Source organism: Odocoileus virginianus, chromosome 26, assembly GCF_023699985.2.
Source record: "Odocoileus virginianus isolate 20LAN1187 ecotype Illinois chromosome 26, Ovbor_1.2, whole genome shotgun sequence".
NCBI classification, from domain to species: Eukaryota; Metazoa; Chordata; class Mammalia; order Artiodactyla; family Cervidae; genus Odocoileus; species Odocoileus virginianus.
Window position 1 is genome coordinate 46,466,063 of NC_069699.1, and position 20,160 is coordinate 46,486,222.

Below are 20,160 nucleotides of genomic sequence, written 5' to 3' on the forward strand. Positions count from 1 at the left end.
ATATGTATCGGTAATAGATAATCCACAAGGACCTGATATTCAGCACAGGGAACTTTGCTCATCCTTCTGCAGTAACTTCTATGGCAAAAGAACCCCCAAAAGAATAGATATTCTGTATGAATATGTAGTAAATGATTCAGGTAGCTGCACCCTGACAAAAAAGAACGTTGCAAATCGACTATATTCCAACATATCATCTGTATGAAATGAAAATAAAGAAGAGCAATGTCTAGTTTCTTCCTTGCAGCCTGCATGATTTGGGCTGGTTAATCACATCCCTGGGGCCTGAGCAGACTTCGTCAATGGCCGGTGGGTTGGAGACAGCCAGTGGGGGTGCCCTTAACTGAGCCCCCTCTTAAACCTGTAGTGTCTGGTTTGCTCTGGCTGGGACCAGGGTCCCCCAGTCCAGGTCAGCTCTCCTGCAGCTAAACCAACCTTAGTGCACCCAAAGGATGGTGGCCCAACCCTCCGGTCTTGAGGACCTTGGTAAAGTCACCCCGCCTCCTCCATGTCTCCTGGTGCTAGGGTCCCCAGCTCAAGCCTCCTTCCTGAAAGTGCAGCCTCCTAGGCACCTCAGCAGGGTGCTGTGTCCCAGGCTGAGATTATTCTGGAGGCAAAGAGGGGTGGGGGGGGGGGGCTTTAGGGGAGAAATAATTAGATACAAGCCCTCGGGTGTTTGCTCAGCCACATTACACTCAAATTCACAGCCTAGGAAGCCAACTTTTCCTAAGGCTCTGGTTGCCCAAGGAACCAGAGGTGGGTGTGAAAAAGTGATATTTCTGTTAACTACAGTGGGACAACGTGCTTACTGGCACCTCCAACTTACGAGGTTTGGGAGCACTTAATTACAGCCGCCCTCAGGAAATGTCCTGGATGAGTACGGCAGAAATAAAATCCAAACACAAGTGACTTTCAAGAACCCAACTGCAACAGCAACATTTTTCTTACAACCTTTAAGGAGAAAAAACAAAACAAAACCACCATAGGACAGGATGGTCGGTATCCCAATTACAGGAAAGCCAATCAAAACAACGAAAAATCAAATCCCACCAGTGAGAATGGCCATCATCAAAAGTCAACAAACAATAAATATGGGAGGGAGCCTGGAGGAAAGGGAACCTCTCTACACTGTGAGTGGGAATGTACCTTGGCAACAACCACTATGAACGACAGTCTCCGAATGCCTGAAAAACACTTTCAAGAGAGCTAAGCCTAGGATCTGACATTCCCATGCCTGGGCTGATGTTACGCGAAAAGCATAATTCAAAAAGACACCATGTACCCCAATGTTCACTGAAGCACTACTTACAGTAGCCTAGATTCAGAACCAGCAAATTGTCCACTGACAGGTTAAAGCTCGATATCGATGCCATATATATACACACACACATATATATATGTATATATTCAGCCATAGGTATAGAATGAAATACTGCCATTTGTAACAACACAGATGGACCAGGAGATGATTACACTAAGTCAGACAGAGAAAAACAAATATTGTGTGATCTTTCTTATAGGTAGAATTTAAAAACTGATAATCCAAAAATTAAAAATAAATAAATAAATAAAAAATAAAAACTGATAACCCTGAACTGACAAAACAGACTCACAGCCTTTGAAAAGAAACTGGGTTACAAAGGGGGAAGTCGTGCAGGGTGGAGGGAGAAATTCAGAGGTTGTGTTTAACACATACACACTTATATAAAGTAGATAATTAATGAGAACCTACTGTATATAGTTACAACTATCTTACAACTCTGTCAGAACTTACATGGGAAAAGAATAAAGACTAGATACAGGGCTTCCCAGGTGGCACTAGTGGTAAAGAATCCACCTATCAATGCAAGAGACACAGGGACCTGGGTTCTATCCCTTGGTTGGGATTCTCCCTGGAGGAGGAAATGGCAACCCACTCCAGTATTCTTGCCTGGAAAATTCCTTGGACAGAGGAGCCTGGTGGGCTACAGCCCACGGGGTCACAAAGAGTCAGACACAACTGCGCACACACACGAAGGATACATGTGTATGTATAACTGAATCATTTCGCTGGATACCTTGAACAAACAGTACATGATCAAGCAAGTATATGCCAAAATAAAAATTTAATTAACAAAAGAAAATAAATACCTATTTTTTTTCAGGCTTCTGGCACCTTGGCCTGTGTCACACCCCTGGAGCCTGAGCAGGCTTGGTCTCAAGGCTGGAGGGTGGTAAAGCTACGGGGGCTAGGGAGGCTGTGTCATCAGAGAACCTCACTTGGCCCTGTAGTGCCTGCTCCCCTAAGATCACAATCTACCCTCCGATAGCTAAACCAAGCCTAGTGTACCCAAAGGATGGTGGATTCTGAGAGCTAGATCTTTTTGACATTTTTAGTTATTTTTAACAATTTTCATCCATGGCTAATTCATTTCAATGTATGACAAAAACCACTGCAATGTTGTAAGGTGATTACCCTCCAACTAATGAAAATAAATGGAAAAAAACAAACAAACAAAAAAAAAAATTTTTCTTGGCCACACCACATGGCATGAGAGATCTTAGTTCTCCAACCATGGATCGAACTCGGGCCCCTTGCACTGGAAGTGTGAGTCTTAACCACTGAACTGCCAGGAAAGTCCCAGGGCTGGAGAGCTTTGTAAAGTCACCTGGTTTTCACGTCTCCTAGTCGGGGCGGGGGGCGGGGGGTGGGGGTTGTTTCCCACCTCCAACCTTCCTACTTAGACACCCTACCAAGAGTACCCTCAGCACCCTCACTGTAGCAGTTTTGCAGGGGTTTGGATTTGTTCGGGAGTGGTGAAGGGTAAAGTGGAAGAAATAAGAGATAAGCCCTTGGGTGTTGTTTCTGGCACATCCCACTCTTAAGTTACAACCCAGGAATGGGACTTTTCCCCTAAGGCTCTGCCAAGAGTTGGGCAGGGAGAAATGCTGCCGCCTTGTGGTCATTTCTTATAACAACAAATTGAGAATTGGTGGTTCTGGGGCTTTATTTTGTTGTTTAGTGGCTAAGTGGTGTCCCACGCTTTGGCAACCCCATGGACTGTAGCCAAGTGGCTCCTCTGTCCATGGGCTTTCCTAGGCAAGAATACTGGAGTGGGTCACCATTTCCTTCCCCACAGGATCTTCCCGACCCAGGGACTGAACCAATGTCTCCTGTATGGCAGGAGTTTTCTTTACGGCTGAGCCACTGGGCAAGTCCAAGCTATGGCCTATAACTGCATTAAAAATGTCCACTTCAGGGACTTCCCTGGTGGTCCCGTGGGCCAAGATTTTGCGCTCCCAATGCCAGAGGCCCAGGTTCCATCCCTAGTCAGGAACTAGATCACACATGTTGCAAGGAAAATCACAGATCCCACCTGTTTGCCACTGAATACTTAAATAATAACATTCACTTCCTAGGGCTGGCCACAGGACTGGTAGCTCCATGGGGTAGCTTCCCCTATCAAGAAGCCACACTGAGAAATCTCACCAGACAGCTTAATTCTGTGATAAAACCGACAGAGCAAGATTTAACAGGACTTAAGTCCTCTCTCATTACTTGGGTTAATGTATTTACTTCTTGATAACCATCTAGTTCTTGATTACCTTCTGACAGAACAAGGCACAATTCTTGGATAACTAACACTTCCTGCTGCACCTAAATCAATGCAACAGCAAAGAGAAAAGTTAAAGAAATAGACACCCAAGCAGCAATGGCTTCACAATTTTGGCAGGGGCACTGTAGCCTTCGCTGTCTGGTCAGCAGTTAGGGAAGCCCTCTCAAAGTTATCCTGGTTCCTTCCCTTTCTAGACCCTTGAGTGAAGCAGTCCCCAACCTTTCTGGCACCAGGCACCGGTTTCCTGGAAGATAATTTTTCCATGGACATGGGGTAGGTTGACTCAATTATTTCTATTATTTCTATTATTACATCAGCTCCATCTCAGATCGTCAAGGTATTATTAGATCCTGGAGGTTGGTGACCCCAGCTCTAGTGGCTTTTTACTGTTCTCCTTTTTGGCCCTTGTCTGTTTAACCCCTTGGTTAAGTTTGTGTCTTCTAGGTCCCAACAGTTTTCAAGTAAGGCTCACGATGGCTCAAGGATTTCAACCCATTCCAGCTGAGGGGAACCCAGGTCCCCGAAAGCAGTCAGCGAGGGACTTCTACACCTCTAGGGTAGGTTAGGATCTGCGGTTTCAGAAAGAGAGAACTTCAGCCTCTAACCCTCAAGGATAAGGGGTGTAGAACCCCTCAGAGGGGAATCAGGCAGGCTGGGACATGGGACCCTTTGCTGCAGTACTTAACACGTGGACAAACATCTCATGGAGCAAAAGACTACAAAGAGATTATAAGGCAGTGGTTCCCCAACCATTTGGGCAACAGGGATTGGTTTCGTGGAAGACAAATTTTTCCAGGGACCAGATGGGAGGGATGAGGGTCGTTCCAGCTGGTAATGCAACCAGTGGGAAGAGTCAGAGGAAGAAGCTTTGCTCGCTGGCTTGCCCTCTGCTCACTTCCTGCTGTGCAGTCCAGTTCCTAACAGGCCGCAGACCAGTGTCAGTCCTAGGCCTGGGGGTTGGGGAACCCTGCTATAAGCAACTAAAAGTAACTGTACACACCTGTGGTTAGGGCAAATTATAAACAAGACACAAGAAAGACCAAAAAAACCAACTGCCACACCACAAGGGGGTGGGCTGATCACCTAAGCCACCCCTACTGCCTGAACCATGGATGTGACCCTACCCTCACCCCATTTAAGGAACCCACTCGCCCCTCCTGCCCTCCTCCCTGCAAGCAAGCGAGAGCACCTGTTGCTTGTTGGGCACCTGTGGCTTATTTTCACTCCCTTGTTCTGCAACATGAGTCCTAATAAAGCCTTGCCTGAATTTCTCATCTGGCCTCTTATCAACTTCTACTGATTAAAGAGTCCAAGAACCTGGGTCGGTAACACTAAGACCAGCGATTGTCTGCTGGGGCCATTCCAGCTTTGGCTGAAAATGTGTTTATTGCATTAGTACAATCGGCCTGTCCCACCCCACCCACCCAGCCTGTTCACAGCTTTCTGCTCATTGCCCAAAGAGGTGGTCATTCCTCCAGGGTGGGCATTCCGGGCACCACTCCCACCCAAGTGCTCGGGGAACCCTGCTTCTCTGCCGCCTCCCAACCAGCCGGACCCTGTGCCCAGCCTGGGCCGCCCCTATCGGGGTTACATTCAAGGGTTATCCTCTTGTTAATAAATAAGCCAGCATGGCTGCCCCTTGGCCAGGGCCTGTCGGTCGGTGTCGTCCTTCCATCAGGAAACGACGGGCCCCTAGCCATCTCCCAGGGTCTGAGCGCCCCCTCTCCCTCCTGCCGCCGCCTCCCCAGTCCCCAGCGTGGGGACGGCCAAGTCACCAGTCCGCTGCGCTGCGCGGCCCCCGCTCAGCCCGCAGCTCTGGGGCGTGTGTCCTCCGGTTGCGGCCCTTCCTCCGTGACTCAAGGACCTGTGGGCGCGACGCGGGCTGCGGGCGACACATTCGCAGGGAGTTCGCACCACCGCCGCCGGGCTCCACCAGCTGCAGAAAGTCCCGGTACCAGAGCTTGGGGCCCGGCGGGGCGACTGGCGCAGTATCCTCGGTCCGGGCCAGTCTTTCAGCCTGTGCGGCACTCAGCACGTGCAGCGCCAGGCGACGCAGTGGCTGCGAAAAGCCCTGCTCCACCGCTGCACACAGGTACACGCCGGCGTCCCCACGCCGCAGCCTGCGCAGCAGCAGTCCCCGCCTCGTGCGCTCCGCTCGCTCCTCCACAGGCACCTGCAGGTGGAGCCGCGGAGGAGAGGATTTTAAAGGAACGGGCGGGGGGCGGGGCTTATCTGCACTTGAGGGCGGGTCGGAGACCTCGGTGGGCGGGGAAAGGGCGGGGCTTCTCTCTGACAGGGCGAGGATGTCAGGCGCCTAGTTAGAGGAATGCGGCCTCACCTGGATGTGGAGTGCGGGCCAGGGACCAAACTGGGCATTAGGGGTCTGATTGGGCTGAGACTCACTGGGCGGGGCTGGATCGCATGTAGACACGCGGAGCGGGCCAAGGGCCTCATTAATCAGTGGTGGCGCTTTCTGGACGTTAGGGTTGGAACAGGACCTGTTTGGGGAGGGGGTGGGGGAGGCTCACCTGAGTGTAGGCCGACTCCCCCGCGCGCTGGAAGGTCCACTCCACGTGCGCCTGCAGCGATCGGGGCTCACACTCCAGGAAGGCGCTACCTCCCTCCACACCCAGCACCTTCTGCTCCAGCAGCGCAGGGTGGGATGAGTCTGGGGGCAAAGGGAATGTCAGATTCAAGCCAAGCAGGACAGGGCGGGGCAGTATTTAAGCGCTGAGGGGTGACAGCGGCTGAGACACTCACCGCCGGAGCACAATGTGCTGGGATCGCCGTTCCTTACGTCCTGCCGTCGGAACCGCCTGAGGATGGGGAACATTAGAGGCTCCGTGAGCCCGTCTTTTAGCCAGGGATGGATTAAGACTCCCTCCAGGCAGCGCGTCCTTGACCATGCTCACCTCTTGGCACTGGGCTGGAAGCGAGTGCACTTGGCCCCATCCCAGGCACAGTAGGGGTCACGTGCCAGGCAGCATTCGGCACAGGCACGGCCGTGGGCAGCGCAGCGGTGCAACGGGATCTGGGCCACCCCGCTCCGAGAGGCTACGTACAGTTGGTGCTAAGGGAATAAGGGCTCCAGGCTGACCGAGGGAGGCCCAGTGCTCACCTCCCATAGGTCAGGAATCCTTCCCCCCATCCCCCTTTGACAAAAGGGAACACTGGGGTCTCAAGTCACAGAGTCTAGTGAGGGCAGAGACTGTCCTCAAAACGGAAATTGGGGCTTATCATTACCAAAAGAATGGGAGTAGGGGCACCTGGGAACACTTTGGGTTCATTCCACCCCCAAGCACTCTGGTCACTTACCCTCTTGGAGGAGATTTGCATGCTGGTGACAGCAGCTGAATCCTGAGAAGGAGGAAGGGCTCTGGGATCATGGCTCCATGGGGTGGGGGTCCCCCAGGCAGTGGGGACTAGGTCTCACCTCAAACATGTGTAATTCCTCCAGGAGCAGCCCCTCGGCATTCGGCCTGCCATCCTTGGGAACGGAGATCACCTTCAGCACTGTGCCTACATCTGCAAGGATGAGAAGGGTGGGTGACTCTATGTGCCCCCTAACAGCTAGGGCCAGAGGTCTCCTTGCCTCTGATGCCTCCACCCACAGCATGGCTGGAGAGGTGAAAAATGTGGGTTGGAGCAATCAGAGCAGCATCCAGAAGGAGATGGGGGACACAGCCCCGGGAAACATATGGAGATGGGTTTGAATGCAGGGAAATTCCACTAATAGGCCAAAGAGCCTGCGCTGGGTTTTGTGGGTGGTCGTAGAAGGACCCTGACCTGTGCCAATGAAGAGGACATCGTAGTATCCATCAGCAGCTGCGACACGGTCCGCAGTGACCTGGGTGAAGGTGTACCCGGCTCCCACTTGTTGGAAGAGAGGGCGCCCACCAATGGGCAGGACGGAATTGTACATGAGGGGGTGGTTCCGGGCAAACTGGATGACATCATCAGGAAAGTCCTTGGTGGAACTGAAGGTGCCAAAAGTCTTGCTGGGGCACTGGGAGGTGGAGAGGAGGCATGAAAAGGATGTGGATAAGAAGGCCGGGTGGGCAGCCCTCCACAGGAGACCTCCCAGAACTTGGAGTGTGTGTATGAGGGGGCAGGTGTTGGACAGAGCCCTGCCCTGGGAATCTGAGGGGGAATCATGACCTTCCCCTGAGGAACCCTGTCTGATGAAGAGGATGTTTTCCCAACCATTAAAAAAAGAAAAGGAAGAAACCACATTCACCAAGAAGACCCCAAGTCAAGTCCTCCACCCTGCAGGTTTAACTGGGCTGTGGAGGCAGTCCCTGGGCTACGCACCATGCCAGGCCGGGGGTAGGGGACACGTCCCTGGTAGGACACCCACTGGTGCATGGGGCCCTCCTTGTGTGCAAAGGGTCCCAGGAAGGCCCGGCGTACATCATTCATGCTGTACACGCACACGGCAGAGCCCTGGAAGATGCTGCTGCAGGTGAAGGTGTCAGTGGAGCGAAGGGCTCCAGTGGAGCCCGGGCGGCCCTGCCCACTGCCTCCCACACCTCACCTGGATGTGGAGAAGACAGCATAGAGCAGCGGGGTCCAGCGATCTCGCGAGGACAACAGGAACACATCCTCTGTGGGGAAGGGACCACGTTGGGGGAGGGTGCAGATCCAGGCTCCAGGGTCTATGGCCCTGCATTCATGGCCCCCCACCCCATCCTCCACTCTTGCTGCTTACGGAGCTGGTCAAAGTTCGTGTCACCCTCGGCACCGGGCACTGAGCAAACCAGCCGCGCCTTCAGGAACGTTGTCCACTTGTTGACCAGGCTGCGTTGGCCACCTACGTCATTCTGCAGGGGCCAACAGGAGGGGATAAGGGTGAGGCCCCGACACGCAAAGGGGCTGTGGAAGAATCCCTGAATGTGGCCCAGGAAGGCCTCACCCTGCAGATCTGGCCAACGCGGGACACAGACAGGCGTCCCAGTGCCGGCGTGGCCTCCACCGCCGACTCACGGAAGAAGAAATAGATCTTGTCATCATCCGGGTTCTCACTCTCCGGGATCCAAAAGACCTTGATAAACTTGGGCTCTGGCCACAGCAGGAGGCGAGGGGTCAGTGAGGTCCTGGCCCTGCCTCCCCTTCTCTTTAAGCCAGCAGAAGCCCTCAGGACAGCCACTGACCACCCCACCTCCAGAAGCAAGTTCGAAGGGCTCCTCAGGACAGAATAAAAGATGAGGGCCTGCGAGTCAAGAAGCAGCCACGAGAGGGCAGCAGAGACCATGGCTACCTGGGCTCACAGGCAGGTGACCTTGGCCAGCGGCAGGCCTCTCACCCCTCCCCTCCCCTGGCAGTTCTCCCTGCCAGCGCACCAAGAAAGGAGCGATCCTGAGTATCTGGGTTTTGCTTTCATTTATGAATCTTCCTCTCTAGCGGGAAGTAGATGCCCTGACTCCTGCTTCAAATACTCTGCTGGGTCCCCTCACTCTTAGAATAAGGTACTCTGGCCCTACCCTTTCCTCAGAGGGCAGGCCCCTCATCATTGCTGCCTTCAAGAGTCCGCTCCTTGGCTTGTTCCTGTCCCCGGGGCCTTTGCACTCATCCTTCCCTCTGCCTGGAATGCTCTTCCTGAAATCCTGCTGTGTTCTGGGAATTAGCTCATTCCTCTTTCCAGCAGAGTGGCTTCCTGACCCCAACCCTCCCACCACCTCCACCAGCACGACTCCCACCTAGCCTCCTCTTCCCTTCTCCGTTCTCTCACGGTATCTCCTGGCCATTGGAACTGATCTTATCGTGTGTTCACTCTGAGGTCTGCACTCAAAGAGGGCATGGGTCACACCTATCTTGTCTCACCCTCTGACCCAGTGCTGAGTGCAGGGCTTGACCCAGGATAGGCATCTGGACGGCAGGTGCCTTAATCAGCACCTGCTCAGTTGGAGATGAGGGCCCCCTCCCAAAAGTCCCCACCCCTACCCCCCGAGCCTTTCACCGTTGAGCCAGCGGGAGTCATGCGGCTCTGTCCGGAGACTTGGACGCTGGCCCAGGCTGCGGAAGATGGTGAAGTCCCGGCCCATGAGGTCCGCCGCTACCCCTGAGTACAGCTCTTCCCCTGTAGACACAGCAAGGCTTGCTGAGTGAAACCAAAGGCTCATATGTCAGGTTGGGGGAGCTCTGGGGGCTCTTGGGGAATCAGTGAGGTTTGGGGGGATCCCTGGGGCTCTAGGGAGGGTCTTGAGACTTTAAGAGATGCTAGAGTCTCTGGGGGGCAGTGCAGGTTCCAGGAGCTCTCCTGGCGTCCCAGCCTTTGGACTCACCCACCAGCACGGAGGCAGCCCGATGCCTGGGGTCATAAGGACTCTTGCCCTTGCCATCCTCCAGCCTCCGAGGGTCCAGCCGGAGCATGGGCTCCTGGGAGGTAGCAGGGAGTTACTCGTGCAGGCCCTTCCTCCTTCCTTGCCCTCCCTGCCTCCCTCCTTGACCAGCTCTGGCCTTACCTCCAGCCGCTGGCCCACCTCCACAAACGCACAGACAGGGTGGAAGGCCCCTGTGCCACAGGCCAGCAGGTGGGTGTGGTTGTAGGCATGGAGCAACTTCACGAAGTTCATGCACTCGGTCTAGCATGCAGGCAGGCAGGGTCAGGAACAAGGAGGCCTCCCTCAGGGAGGTGGCCTGAAGGGGTCCCCGCTCACCAGCGGTGCCCCCACCCCTTCTTCTTCGGTGCATCAGCCCAGGCAAGTGCTAACGTGGGCGACACGGACCCGGGTGCCCTTGGGGACCAGCCCGGCCCTCCCACCTCTCCCCAGAAATGGGTTCATGGGGAAGCAGAGGCCTGCATTGTCCACCGTGACTCAGAGGCCCCCAAGAAGAATCACATGAGCCCCCCACCCTGACTCACTACCTCCGGACTTCAGCCACCTCGACCCTCCTGCCCCCAATCCCAGCCAGAACAGGCAGCCCTCTGTTTCAGCACTGCCCATCGCTAGAGTGAGGGGCTGACCCGCCCCACTCCCACCCGGGCAGCCAACACTCACGCCAATGTCCTTCCCAGCCCAGTTGCACTCCTCTCGCCATTCCACACGGGCCGGCCAGGCCAGCTAGGGGGAGGGTGGGAAGGGCGAACACAGGGCACAGTCTCTAAGCTGAGGGTGTCCATCCGGGGACCCAAGCTCCCCGGGGCTCTTTCCTGGGGGGGCGGTGCTGAGGCTGGGTGGTGGTGGGGTTTCTGGCACCTTCTTGGCCCGCTTGCTAATGTTGTCCAGGCTGAGGGAGGCCACGTGGTTCTCGGCGCCCACAAACAAGCGCCCACGTTCCTCATCGAGCAGCAGCGCTTCATAGCAGCAGGTCCTCTCCAGCCTGAAGGTCCGGAGACCGTGCCGGGCCTGGAGCTCTGTGGGGTGTGGACACCACTGAGGATTCGCCAGTCATGCTAGAAGCTTCCTCCAGGTCAAGGTTGCACATATGACCCGGCCCACACACAGGTGGATTTACATGCGTGTACGTTTACAACTCAGGAGGACAGGCCCACCCAGGGGCTGGCCAAGCAGCCAGGGTGGGCAGTGCAGCCCCCCCACCCCACCCCCATGGGGGAAGCAGGTGGAGCTTCCAGGGCGTGCTCAGACAAGCAGTGTCTCCAGGCGGGTGCACAGGCAGGCAGGGGTTCTGGGTAGGGCTGCATGTTGGGCCGGCCAGAACCCAGACCTCAAAGTCACGCTGAGGGTTCTCTGCCACCTGCCCAAGTTCAGTTTGATGCCGCTGCCTAGTTACCACCCTGTGCAGAGGGGGTGTGGGAAGGCGGCTCTGATGCCCGCCCCCCCATCTCAACCTTCCTGGGAGCAGGGGATGGAGCGGAGGCAGGATCTGTTGCCATGGGGACAGAAGGGGTCTTCCTGGGAAAGCATGAGGAGAATGTGGGCAGAGAGCTCGGGGACTGAGGCCAGGAGAGGGTTAACTGGAGGTGGCCTGAGCGTGCCCCACAGTCCGGGGCTGGGTGGCACACACACAGGGTGACAGCAAACACAATGCCCCCTACCCACCCTGGGCCCCTCTCCTCCCTCCCGCCTGCCAGGTGCACCTACCTTGGAAGGAGAGGCGAAGGCGTGGGGTGCTGGGGACAGCACCCCCCAGCCCTGCCGCCCAGAGCAGGGCCAGGCCAGGGATCATGGCGGCAGCCTCGGCCCGCCCCATCCCCGCGGCTCAGGGAGCTCAGGGTTCAGCGGGCGCGTGTGGAGGAGCCTTGAGCCGCCCTGGACTCTGCCCCGGGATCTGGAGGAGAAGGAGTTGCAGCAAGGGGTGAGGGCGGGAGGCTGGGGGTGGGGGGGAGTCCCCAGGGATCAGATTACAGCCCCTAGGGAAAGAGGCTGGGGGGTCGCATTCCACTTCCGAGCCCTCCTCTCCCTCGCGGGGTGCCCTGTCTGGCCACAATCGCAGACACACCCACGCTGGGCACACCCTCGGGGTCAACCCTACACTGGCAGGCGCCCGCCCCACCACGTCACCCTCGCCAGGAACCCGCCCTCCTGTATACACACCCACAGGGATTAATTCACCGAGTCAGTGCGCCTACTTCATGCCAGCCGGGGACTGGGGCTAGGGGCATTGGGGCACACAGGCAAGGTCCCCCCTGCAGGAGGAGGCAGAGGACCAACGAGGATTCGGGTTGCTTGCAGTCCCTACAGATGTGCCAAGTGCAAGGAGCAAAGCCAGCCGGTCATGGGTATGAGTGTAACAAGAGGGGGTCATGCCTCTGGAGGAGGCTGTGCACCCACGGGTCCTCAGAGAGACAGAGGCACCTTTGGAGCAAGAGCCGATAGTGTGGGTGCCTGTGAGCATGAATGTGCTTCTGTGGGTCCTTTGTGTAGCTGTATTGGGCATCTAAGTATTGTGTGTGTCTGCATGCATATCTACAGATACCTATGTGAGACCGTCTGGCATATGTGCTATATTGTACACATTGGTGTGATATGCATGTGTGTGCACACACATGGCACTGCACGCATGTGTGCGCAGGATGTACATATCAGGGGTGTACACTTTATAAGCATGTACATGTGTGTCGCACGTGTGTGTATGGATGTGGGTGCAAGTGTACACATCTCTCTTGACATGCAGGTGAGCAAATATAACTGCAGTGTCCATCACTGCTTCAACTCTGAGACACCCGGGAAGCCCACTTCTCAGAGGGAGAAGTGCAGCTAGCTGGGAGACCCAGGGCTGGGCAGACGCCTCAGTTTCTGATTTGGGAGTTGCGCCCACTTGGACCCGGCAGCCCCAGCTTTGCGCTGGACCTCTCTCTCCCCAACCCAGAGGGCGGGAGGGGCCGATCACACCCAGAAATGCTGTGATCTCAGACTTCAGACCCAAGAGGAATCAAGCGGGGAGAGCCAAGGGCCTGGGGCAGCCTCTCACCCCCCAGCAGCTCAGGGGAGCTGTCCTTCGTCTCCAGCCTCTTGCGTTTCCCTCAGCCTCTCCATCCCGTCTTTGCCTTCAAGGGTTTCCCCATCTTTGAGCCCTACCACTTCTGTGAGCCAGAGTCCGTCTTCCCTGGACCCCTCACATGGGGCCAGGCTCTGGCTGCAGTGCCCACCCTCCTTCCCAGAAGCTGGCTGGGCAGGTGCCGGGCACAGTAGCCCTGGCATGGGGCAAGGTCCTGGGGCACGATCAAGTGAGGGGCGCAGCTGCTGGGGCACGTTCATCCCAAACCGCACTCCCCAAACCGCCCCCTAGCTCCGCCGCCACTTCCAGACCCCTCCCACCCCAGGACTCCCACCTCCCTCCTTCCTGCCGCTGACACTTGCCACTGCCTCTTCTAGGCCCGGGAGGTCTGCGGCATCCCAGGACACCGGGCTGACTCCCCGCACTCCACCGAGAGCTCCGGTAGCTGTGGCTCCTCACCCCGCTGCCTCTTCTCACCCTGGAGAAGGTCGGAGAAGCCGAGGGGCCCCAGGGCACCCTCCGACGGCTCCTTTAAGGAGCAGCCCCCGCCCCCACCAAGCCAGCTGCGCCCGCCCCGCCGTCAAGTTTACGGGGCGGGTCGGGTGACTGGGCAGGCAGCCGGGACAGGCTGGAGTTGGTGGCCTGGCCAGAGTGGAGCGGGCACGAGGGGCGGGGGGGTGCAGGGCCGACCCCTCCCCTGTGGGGCTTCACGGCTGGAGGATGCCCCACGCAGTGGTCCTGGAAGTGGGGCAGGCTGTCTGGGCAAATAAGGAAGAAGCACTAGAGACCTTGTAGCCCCGGGCAGCGCTGTGAGCCGGCAGAGGGAACGGGCAGACCCTCTGCAGCCTGGAGCTGGAGGCGGGGAATGAGGTGGCTCAGCTGCCACCTGGGTCCCCAGGAGTCTGCTGAGAAGGGCTGGTCAGGGAAGGGGTCCTCAAGTGGAGATCTGATGGGCCCCCGAGACCCAGCCCCCACCCTGCCGCAGGGCTTGGGCAACTTAGTACTTCTGCCACCTGGCTGGCAGCGGCTCTGATGACGGCCAGTGTGGGGTGGGAGAAGAGGGCTCGAGGGGCAGGGTGGCGGCTGGCAGTTAAGTCTGACTTGGGCACTGCAGGGTCTGGACCCATTCAGAGACCGGTCCTGACAAACAGTCCCACATCTGTGTTGGGAGGTGAGGGGCATTCTGTGCCATGTCCGTGGACTGACTTTCTTCCAAGGGTGTAGGTGGCAGGCAAGGTCTGCCTCACCAGAATGAGATACCCCAGGGGGCTTCAAGGATAGGAGAGGTTATACAGAGCGAAGCCAGAAAGATAAAGACCATTACAGTATACTAACACATATATATGGAATTTAGAAAGATGGTAACGATAACCCTATATGCAAAACAGAAAAAGAGACTCAGATGTACAGAACAGACTTGTGGACTCTGTGGGAGAAGGCGAGGGTGGGATGTTTCAAGAGAACAGCATCGAAACATGTATATTATCTAGGGTGAAACAGATCACCAGCCCAGGTTGGATGCATGAGACAAGTGCTCGGGCCTGGTGCACTGGGAAGACCCAGAGGGATCGGGTGGAGAGGGAGGTGGGAGGGGGGACCGGGATGGGGAATACATGTAAATCCATGGCTAATTCATTTCAATGTATGACAAAAACCACTGCAATGTTGTAAAGTAATTAGCCTCCAACTAATAAAAATAAATGGAAAAAAAAAATGGATAGGAGGGGCCTTCTCAGCACCTCAGCTAGGAAGGGTCTGTGACCTTGGCCTAAAGGTGACTCTGGGGGATACACCCTGTTGATACTGCCAGGGGTACTTCCTTGGAGGAGCTGAATGTCGACCATGGCCAAGGGGGTCCTCAGGTGCACCTGGGTAAACATGCCAGGGCTTGAGGGCAGGCGTCTTCCACCCCTCAGTTCCCTCAAAATGCATCCTCTTACATTTTCCCCAAGGCTGACTGGCAACTCCTCGGGGGTCTGCAAGGGAGGCCATGGCTCTCTGGTGCATTTCCTGCGAGTTCCTGGAGTAGAGGTGTCTGTGCCCAGCCGGGTTGGGGAAGGACCTGCCTCTCTTAACTGAGCCTCAGGCCTGGTGTTTCTGGCCTGGTCTCACTGACTGGTTGGCAGTGAAGGGTGGGCATCCATGGGACGACCAGGGGCATTCAGGAGGGAGAGTGGGGGGACGCAACCCTGCCTGAGCCCCAGGACTTCCAGCACGTGGCCTCTCTCCCTCCTCCCAGGCTCTTTTGCTTTGGGTCTGGGCAGCCTCCTCTGGCCCCATGCAAGCAAACAAAATTCTTTGGCTGTTTACAATTTTCCACCCAAGCAGCCAAGATCAGCAAGTGCCTTTGAGGTCCCCACCCAACCCCACGGTGCCCCCTACCTGACCCCATTGCTTTTAGTTCTTCAGGCCCAGGGTCCCAGGCTCTATTTCATGCCCCTCCCTCAATAACCCAGTGTCCATATTGGATAATGAGATCAGGACACCCCCCCGCCCCGGCCCCCGTCTTTCCAACATCCTGGGACTCAACCCCCAGCCAAAAGGATCAGGCTGTCCCCTGGTCCACGTGAGTCCTTGGCATTGCCTTCCAGCTTCCAGATGTCCCCGGAGCAGGGAGATCCCCAGCAGTGAGAGCTCAGGTTGTCCCCACGAGGTCTCCTTTCTGCTTCTCAGTCCCGGGTCCCAGAGCATGCAGACCCTGGGGAGGGACTTCATGGAGCCAGCCCTCTAGGGTCAGTGGGTCACACTGGGCTCTGGAAGTCCCCAAGGATTCTGGATTCACACAGCCTGGGCCTGGGTCTCGACAGAACTGAAGAAACCAGGGGAGGCACAGTGCCTGGTGCTGCCTGTCACCAGTACAGCCTGCTAGGGCCTTGGTTTTTCCTTCTGGAAATAACTGGATTGTCATGCCAAATGCCAGCACCTGCCTCCACAGTCCTCACTCTCAGCTGGGCGTGCCCCTTGCACCCTGCCTGGACTCGGTGGTGCTGTGACTGGGCTGGGGTGGGACATCCATTTATGGAAGACTGCAGCCAACCCTCTCAGTGCCCAGCTTGGGCTGGGTTGAGTCCTGGCTCCGCACTCACACCTGCTTTAGCCATCACGGCTGGTGGTTCCAACGGCTGGCTCGACCTTTCCCTCTTCCGGCCACGTGGGGACTAGGACGTGCTAACCGGAGGACTTTAGGCAAGGGGGGATAAGCGGTGGAAAGCGGGCCCTGGAGAGCCCAACTGAGGCCTGACTTCCCCGACACTCTGCGAGCCACGCCAGGGGATCTCCCGGGAAGGTCTGTCTAGCATTGCCCTCACCCACCCCCAGCCTGGTGTCCAGGCTCCCAGAGGAACCCCCGTTGGCCCACCTTTTCGGGAAGATGAGCTCCTCCCCTCCTTGCCTTCTGAGGGCCCTGTCAGAGCCGGGGTGGAGGGGTTGAGGGAGGGGCCACCGGGAAGCCTGGGCCTCTGGCCGGGGCCCTACCCCCACCGCTCCGCCCCTGCCCTCCGCCTCCTGCACATTCCTCCCAGGCTGAGGTCAGCCCCTCCGGGACGGGGGGAGCCCCCCCCCCCCACCAGCCACATCACAGCTCCTCACTCACTTCTGTTTTCTTCGTTGCCCAGCAGGGGGGAGAGGGGGTGGGGAGAGAGACGAGGGGCCTAGGGGGTGGGGCTTCCCTCTCTCCTCCTTCTCCATAACCCGGGGGAGGAGGTGCCAGGAATGCAGCAGGGTGGACTCCGGTGGCACCCAGTCTTCATTAACATACGTTAACATAAATGCTACCTTCCCTCCCTCGGCTTGGGGGCAGGGCAGGGGGGTGGTGGGGTGGGAGAGCCTCCGGGGAGTGCCAGATGGGGGCTCGGGCTGCTCTGGGAGGGTGGACCGGAGGCCCGTCTCAGGAATCCACCCCATAGTAGTCGGGGAGTGGCTAGGTTGAATTCTGATTCTGCTGCTCACCAGCTGTGTGTCCCTAGGGGGAGACTGGACCTCTCAGTCCCCTCTCCTCACTTGTCCCGCGGTAGTAAAGTGGGGGCCAGGCAGGTCTGGCACTCGGTAGGGTACACAGGTGCGCTGGGCATCCTGTGGCATGCAAGCCCGTAGGCCCGAGGGAGACTCACCACTGCCTCTTCCAGCCCAGCTTCACGGGGCTCTTTCTCTGCCCTGACTTCTCTCCTGTCTCTGTCTGTCCCCTTTCTTCCCTTACCCACACCCCGAGCCCCCAGGACAGCACTCTGACCCTCCACCCAAACCTCCTTCCCTCCCTAGCTGCCTAGGATTCCTTAGTCTTCCTCCATGAGTCTCCAACCCACCCCCAGCAGTGCTTGAAGCCCACACCCTCCGCCCTCCAGAGAGTCCCAAGTCAGAGAGGCCTCTGTCTCCTTTAAGACAGAACGAGGCCCCACCTCCTTGCCCTGCAGCTTGAAGCCTGGCCCCTTCACCTGGGGGTGGTCCCCACAGTCTTTCTGCCTGACCTCCTCCGGTGCCTCCTCTCTGCGGTTACCCTGCTGCCCCAGCTCCTCCAGCTTGGGGACATCACAGGCTCTTAGCCAGGCATTCACACACCCCTCCCTGGCTCAGCCCTGGCTGACCCTGCCAGCGCTTCAGCTGCCCCATTTCTGGGAGGTGGCAGCTGCTTCTTTGCCAGGACTTAGCTTAGGCTGTGCCCTCTGCCCTCCCCTTTGCCACCTGCTGGACTTTTCCTCATCACTCACTACCCACCTTTCTCCGTGAAAGCCTGGATGCTTGTAACACCAGGTCCAGGCCACTCTGCAGGACTCTAGGATCCCCAGCAGCCACTATCACTTGGGAAGCCACCAGGCACAGGGAAGCAAGAGATAGAGGAAGTGCCTGCAGGAAGCCCTGCCACCTTCTTGAGCCTGGGTGAGGACTGGGCGGGCGTTGATGGAGAAGACAGACTTCAGGCTCCTTCAGGCAGCAGCCACTCAGGCCTTGACTCCCTCCACCCACAATGAGGTCAGAAAACAGGATAAATACCAAGGAATGTACAACTGATTTTTCTCTTAAATAAGATTACCTGTGAGGTTGTGTCTCCTGCAAAGGGGGGAATCAAAGCAGGGAAAAGAAAGAGATCCATAGCCTTGACCTCTGGCCCCTTGAACACTAGTGCCTGTCGCTGTGTGGTTAACGGAGGCGCTGACTGGCTGGCAGCCAGGGACGTACTTACTGTCACACAGCTGCACACAGACCTCAGCTGACTTGAGGCTCTCCTTGGGGGCGTGTGGGCTTCCCTTGTGGCTCAGCTGGTAAAGAATCCGCCTGCAATGCAGGAGACCTGGGTTCTATCCCTGGGTTGGGAAGATGCCCTGGAGAAGGGAACAGCTACCCCCTCCAATACTCTGGCCTGGAGAGTTCCATGGACTCTATAGTCCATGGGGTCACAGAGACACGACTGAGCAACTTTCACTTTTTCACTTTGGAGGCGTGCTGGGAGCTGGCTTCCCCTCTCTGTGTTCAAGGGGGGTTGGGGGAACGCACAGCCCCACGGCAAGGATGAGGTCCCCTAGGATCTCTTTTAGGGCAACAGACCCAAGGATTGAGGTCAGTTGTATGGGAGTGGGCCAGGACCCAGAACTCAGCCAAGAGAAGCTGCCGTCCTATCCCTGACTCCCCGGGGCAACTAGGATCTGGCTGGCCATGCCACAGGCCAGGTAGCTGGAGTTAGGACTTGCATTCTCCAGCCTTAATAAATGGCTTGGCACTCTGGGGTGCGGGGTGGGGAGCACGATTCTGAGGGGAGTAGGAGGATTTTCTGGAGGAAATCAGGAGCAGCTATGGGGCTGCCCTGAACACGGCCAAGGGGTTATTCTAGGTCTTGGAAGCTCCTGCAGCCTCAGAGGCTCCAGTTCTAATGGGGCCTCCTCCCCTTTCTGCTCCTGGCATCTGGGCCTCCACCCACCTGCTGGGGGTGACGGCTCCAGCCCGAGCCCCGGGGAGTTGGGAAGTGACTGCAGGCCTGGACTGGCTTCTCCCCACAGGGTCCCCTACATCCTTCAGAACTCTCTGACTCTCAGAGCTTGTCTCTTTCTCTCTTCTCAGCTGTTTCCCCACCCACCCCGCCAAAAAATGGGTTAAAAATAGTCTGCTACCACATCAGTAGTCTGAGCAACTATTTGGAGTGGGACAGGCCCTCTGGGTGGTGGATGAGCCTCGTGGCGGTCCCCACTGACCAGAGACAGCCTGCCTCATACTGGGATCGGTGGCTTGGTCTGGGAGCAGGAGCCTGGGTCCTCTACCTGTCTAAAGGTGCTGAGCCTCATAGATGTAGCTGCCTCTTGTCGGGGCCAGGAAGATGGGCCTTCTAAGGATGGGAGAACTCTGGAAGACACACCGCCAAGGAGCATCAATCTCTGGTTCTCCTTGCCCAGAGATGCAGGGTGGTTGGAGTCCAGCCCCGGACAGCTCTAGGCAATGGGGGGAACCCCTCAGAGTCAACTTCACGGAGTCCCTCCTGTTGGGGCATAGGACACCTGGGATGTATCATCCCCCGCCTACCGCCCCCCATGGCTGGGAATTTCCCAACCACTAAAGACAAGGATGAATTGAGAGGCCGCCCCCGCCAGCGCTGGGACAATGAAGCCTTATACTCTCAAAATCTGAGCAGGGGTAGGAGGGCCAAGGGCAGGTGGGGGCCTAGCTGCCTGCACCCAGGGAAACACTGCTTGCCAGGACCCCACCCAGACCCACTGCCAAGCCGGGAACAAGGGGATCCTGGCTAGAATCCTGCATGGCCCACTCAGGGAGGGAGACGTTGGGTTCATCAGGCAGACAATGCCAGCTCCTCAATGGTTCCTCTGTGCAGGGATCCCCCTCGGGACGGAAGGAAGGAACTATCTCTGGCTCCTGCTTCCTGCTGGGCGGATATCAGGGCACCGGAGCTCGCACTGCTCCCTACCCGCGCATCTGGGGTTCAGCGGGGTCCAGGGCTGACTGCTGAAGGCAAGCAGGGATCCAGGCTTGGGCGTGGGATTCTGTTCTTGTCAGTTGGTGCTCCCTGGCCCTCAGAGACAGGGCAGCAGGAAAGGCCCGAGGGACCGGGGAGGGGTTGGGGGGACGCTGAACTCCTTCGTCGGGGCGGCCACAGCCTCTCATTGCCTGCCAGGACTCGGGGGCCCGGAGACCGAGAGGGGATTGGCAGGTGTGCGGAGGCGGGGTC

General features: G+C 57.2%; 1 protein-coding gene across 5 annotated transcripts; it reads right to left on the reverse strand.

Annotated features, from left to right (window-relative positions):
* Positions 1-4,918: 4,918 nt before the first annotated feature.
* Positions 4,919-20,099, reverse strand: SEMA3B (semaphorin 3B). 5 transcript variants are annotated; one of them, XM_070456043.1, is made up of 21 exons: positions 19,900-20,099; positions 19,241-19,322; positions 18,172-18,263; positions 13,358-13,473; positions 11,639-11,825; positions 10,793-10,950; positions 10,595-10,657; positions 10,058-10,177; positions 9,878-9,971; positions 9,553-9,672; positions 8,509-8,654; positions 8,305-8,416; positions 8,131-8,200; positions 7,908-8,052; positions 7,383-7,602; positions 7,030-7,121; positions 6,912-6,953; positions 6,509-6,666; positions 6,357-6,412; positions 6,125-6,264; positions 4,919-5,769 (listed from the first exon to the last, which is right to left on the reverse strand). In XM_070456043.1, the coding sequence occupies exons 5-21, from the start codon at positions 11,745-11,747 to the stop codon at positions 5,368-5,370; spliced, it is 2,247 nt and encodes a 748-aa protein (XP_070312144.1). In that variant the 5' UTR covers positions 11,748-11,825; positions 13,358-13,473; positions 18,172-18,263; positions 19,241-19,322; positions 19,900-20,099; the 3' UTR covers positions 4,919-5,367. The 5 variants fall into 5 exon arrangements, with proteins under 5 accessions (XP_070312144.1, XP_070312145.1, XP_070312147.1 ...); XM_070456044.1 differs by lacking the exons at positions 18,172-18,263; positions 19,241-19,322; positions 19,900-20,099 and adding an exon at positions 16,354-16,749; XM_070456046.1 differs by lacking the exons at positions 18,172-18,263; positions 19,241-19,322; positions 19,900-20,099 and having other exon boundaries at positions 7,908-8,049; positions 13,358-15,385.
* Between the last annotated feature and the right edge of the window lie 61 nt (positions 20,100-20,160).

Bases quoted from the DNA above. Each gene is read 5' to 3' on its own strand.
- SEMA3B (XM_070456043.1), bottom strand. From the start codon at position 11,747: ATGGGGCGGGCCGAGGCTGCCGCCATGATCCCTGGCCTGGCCCTGCTC. The intron at 8,053-8,130 runs GTGAGGTGTGGG...CTTCACCTGCAG, and splicing joins GCTGTCTTCTCCACATCCAG to CAGCATCTTCCAGGGCTCTG. The intron at 6,954-7,029 runs GTGAGACCTAGT...CCTCCTTCTCAG, and splicing joins AGGAATTACACATGTTTGAG to GATTCAGCTGCTGTCACCAG.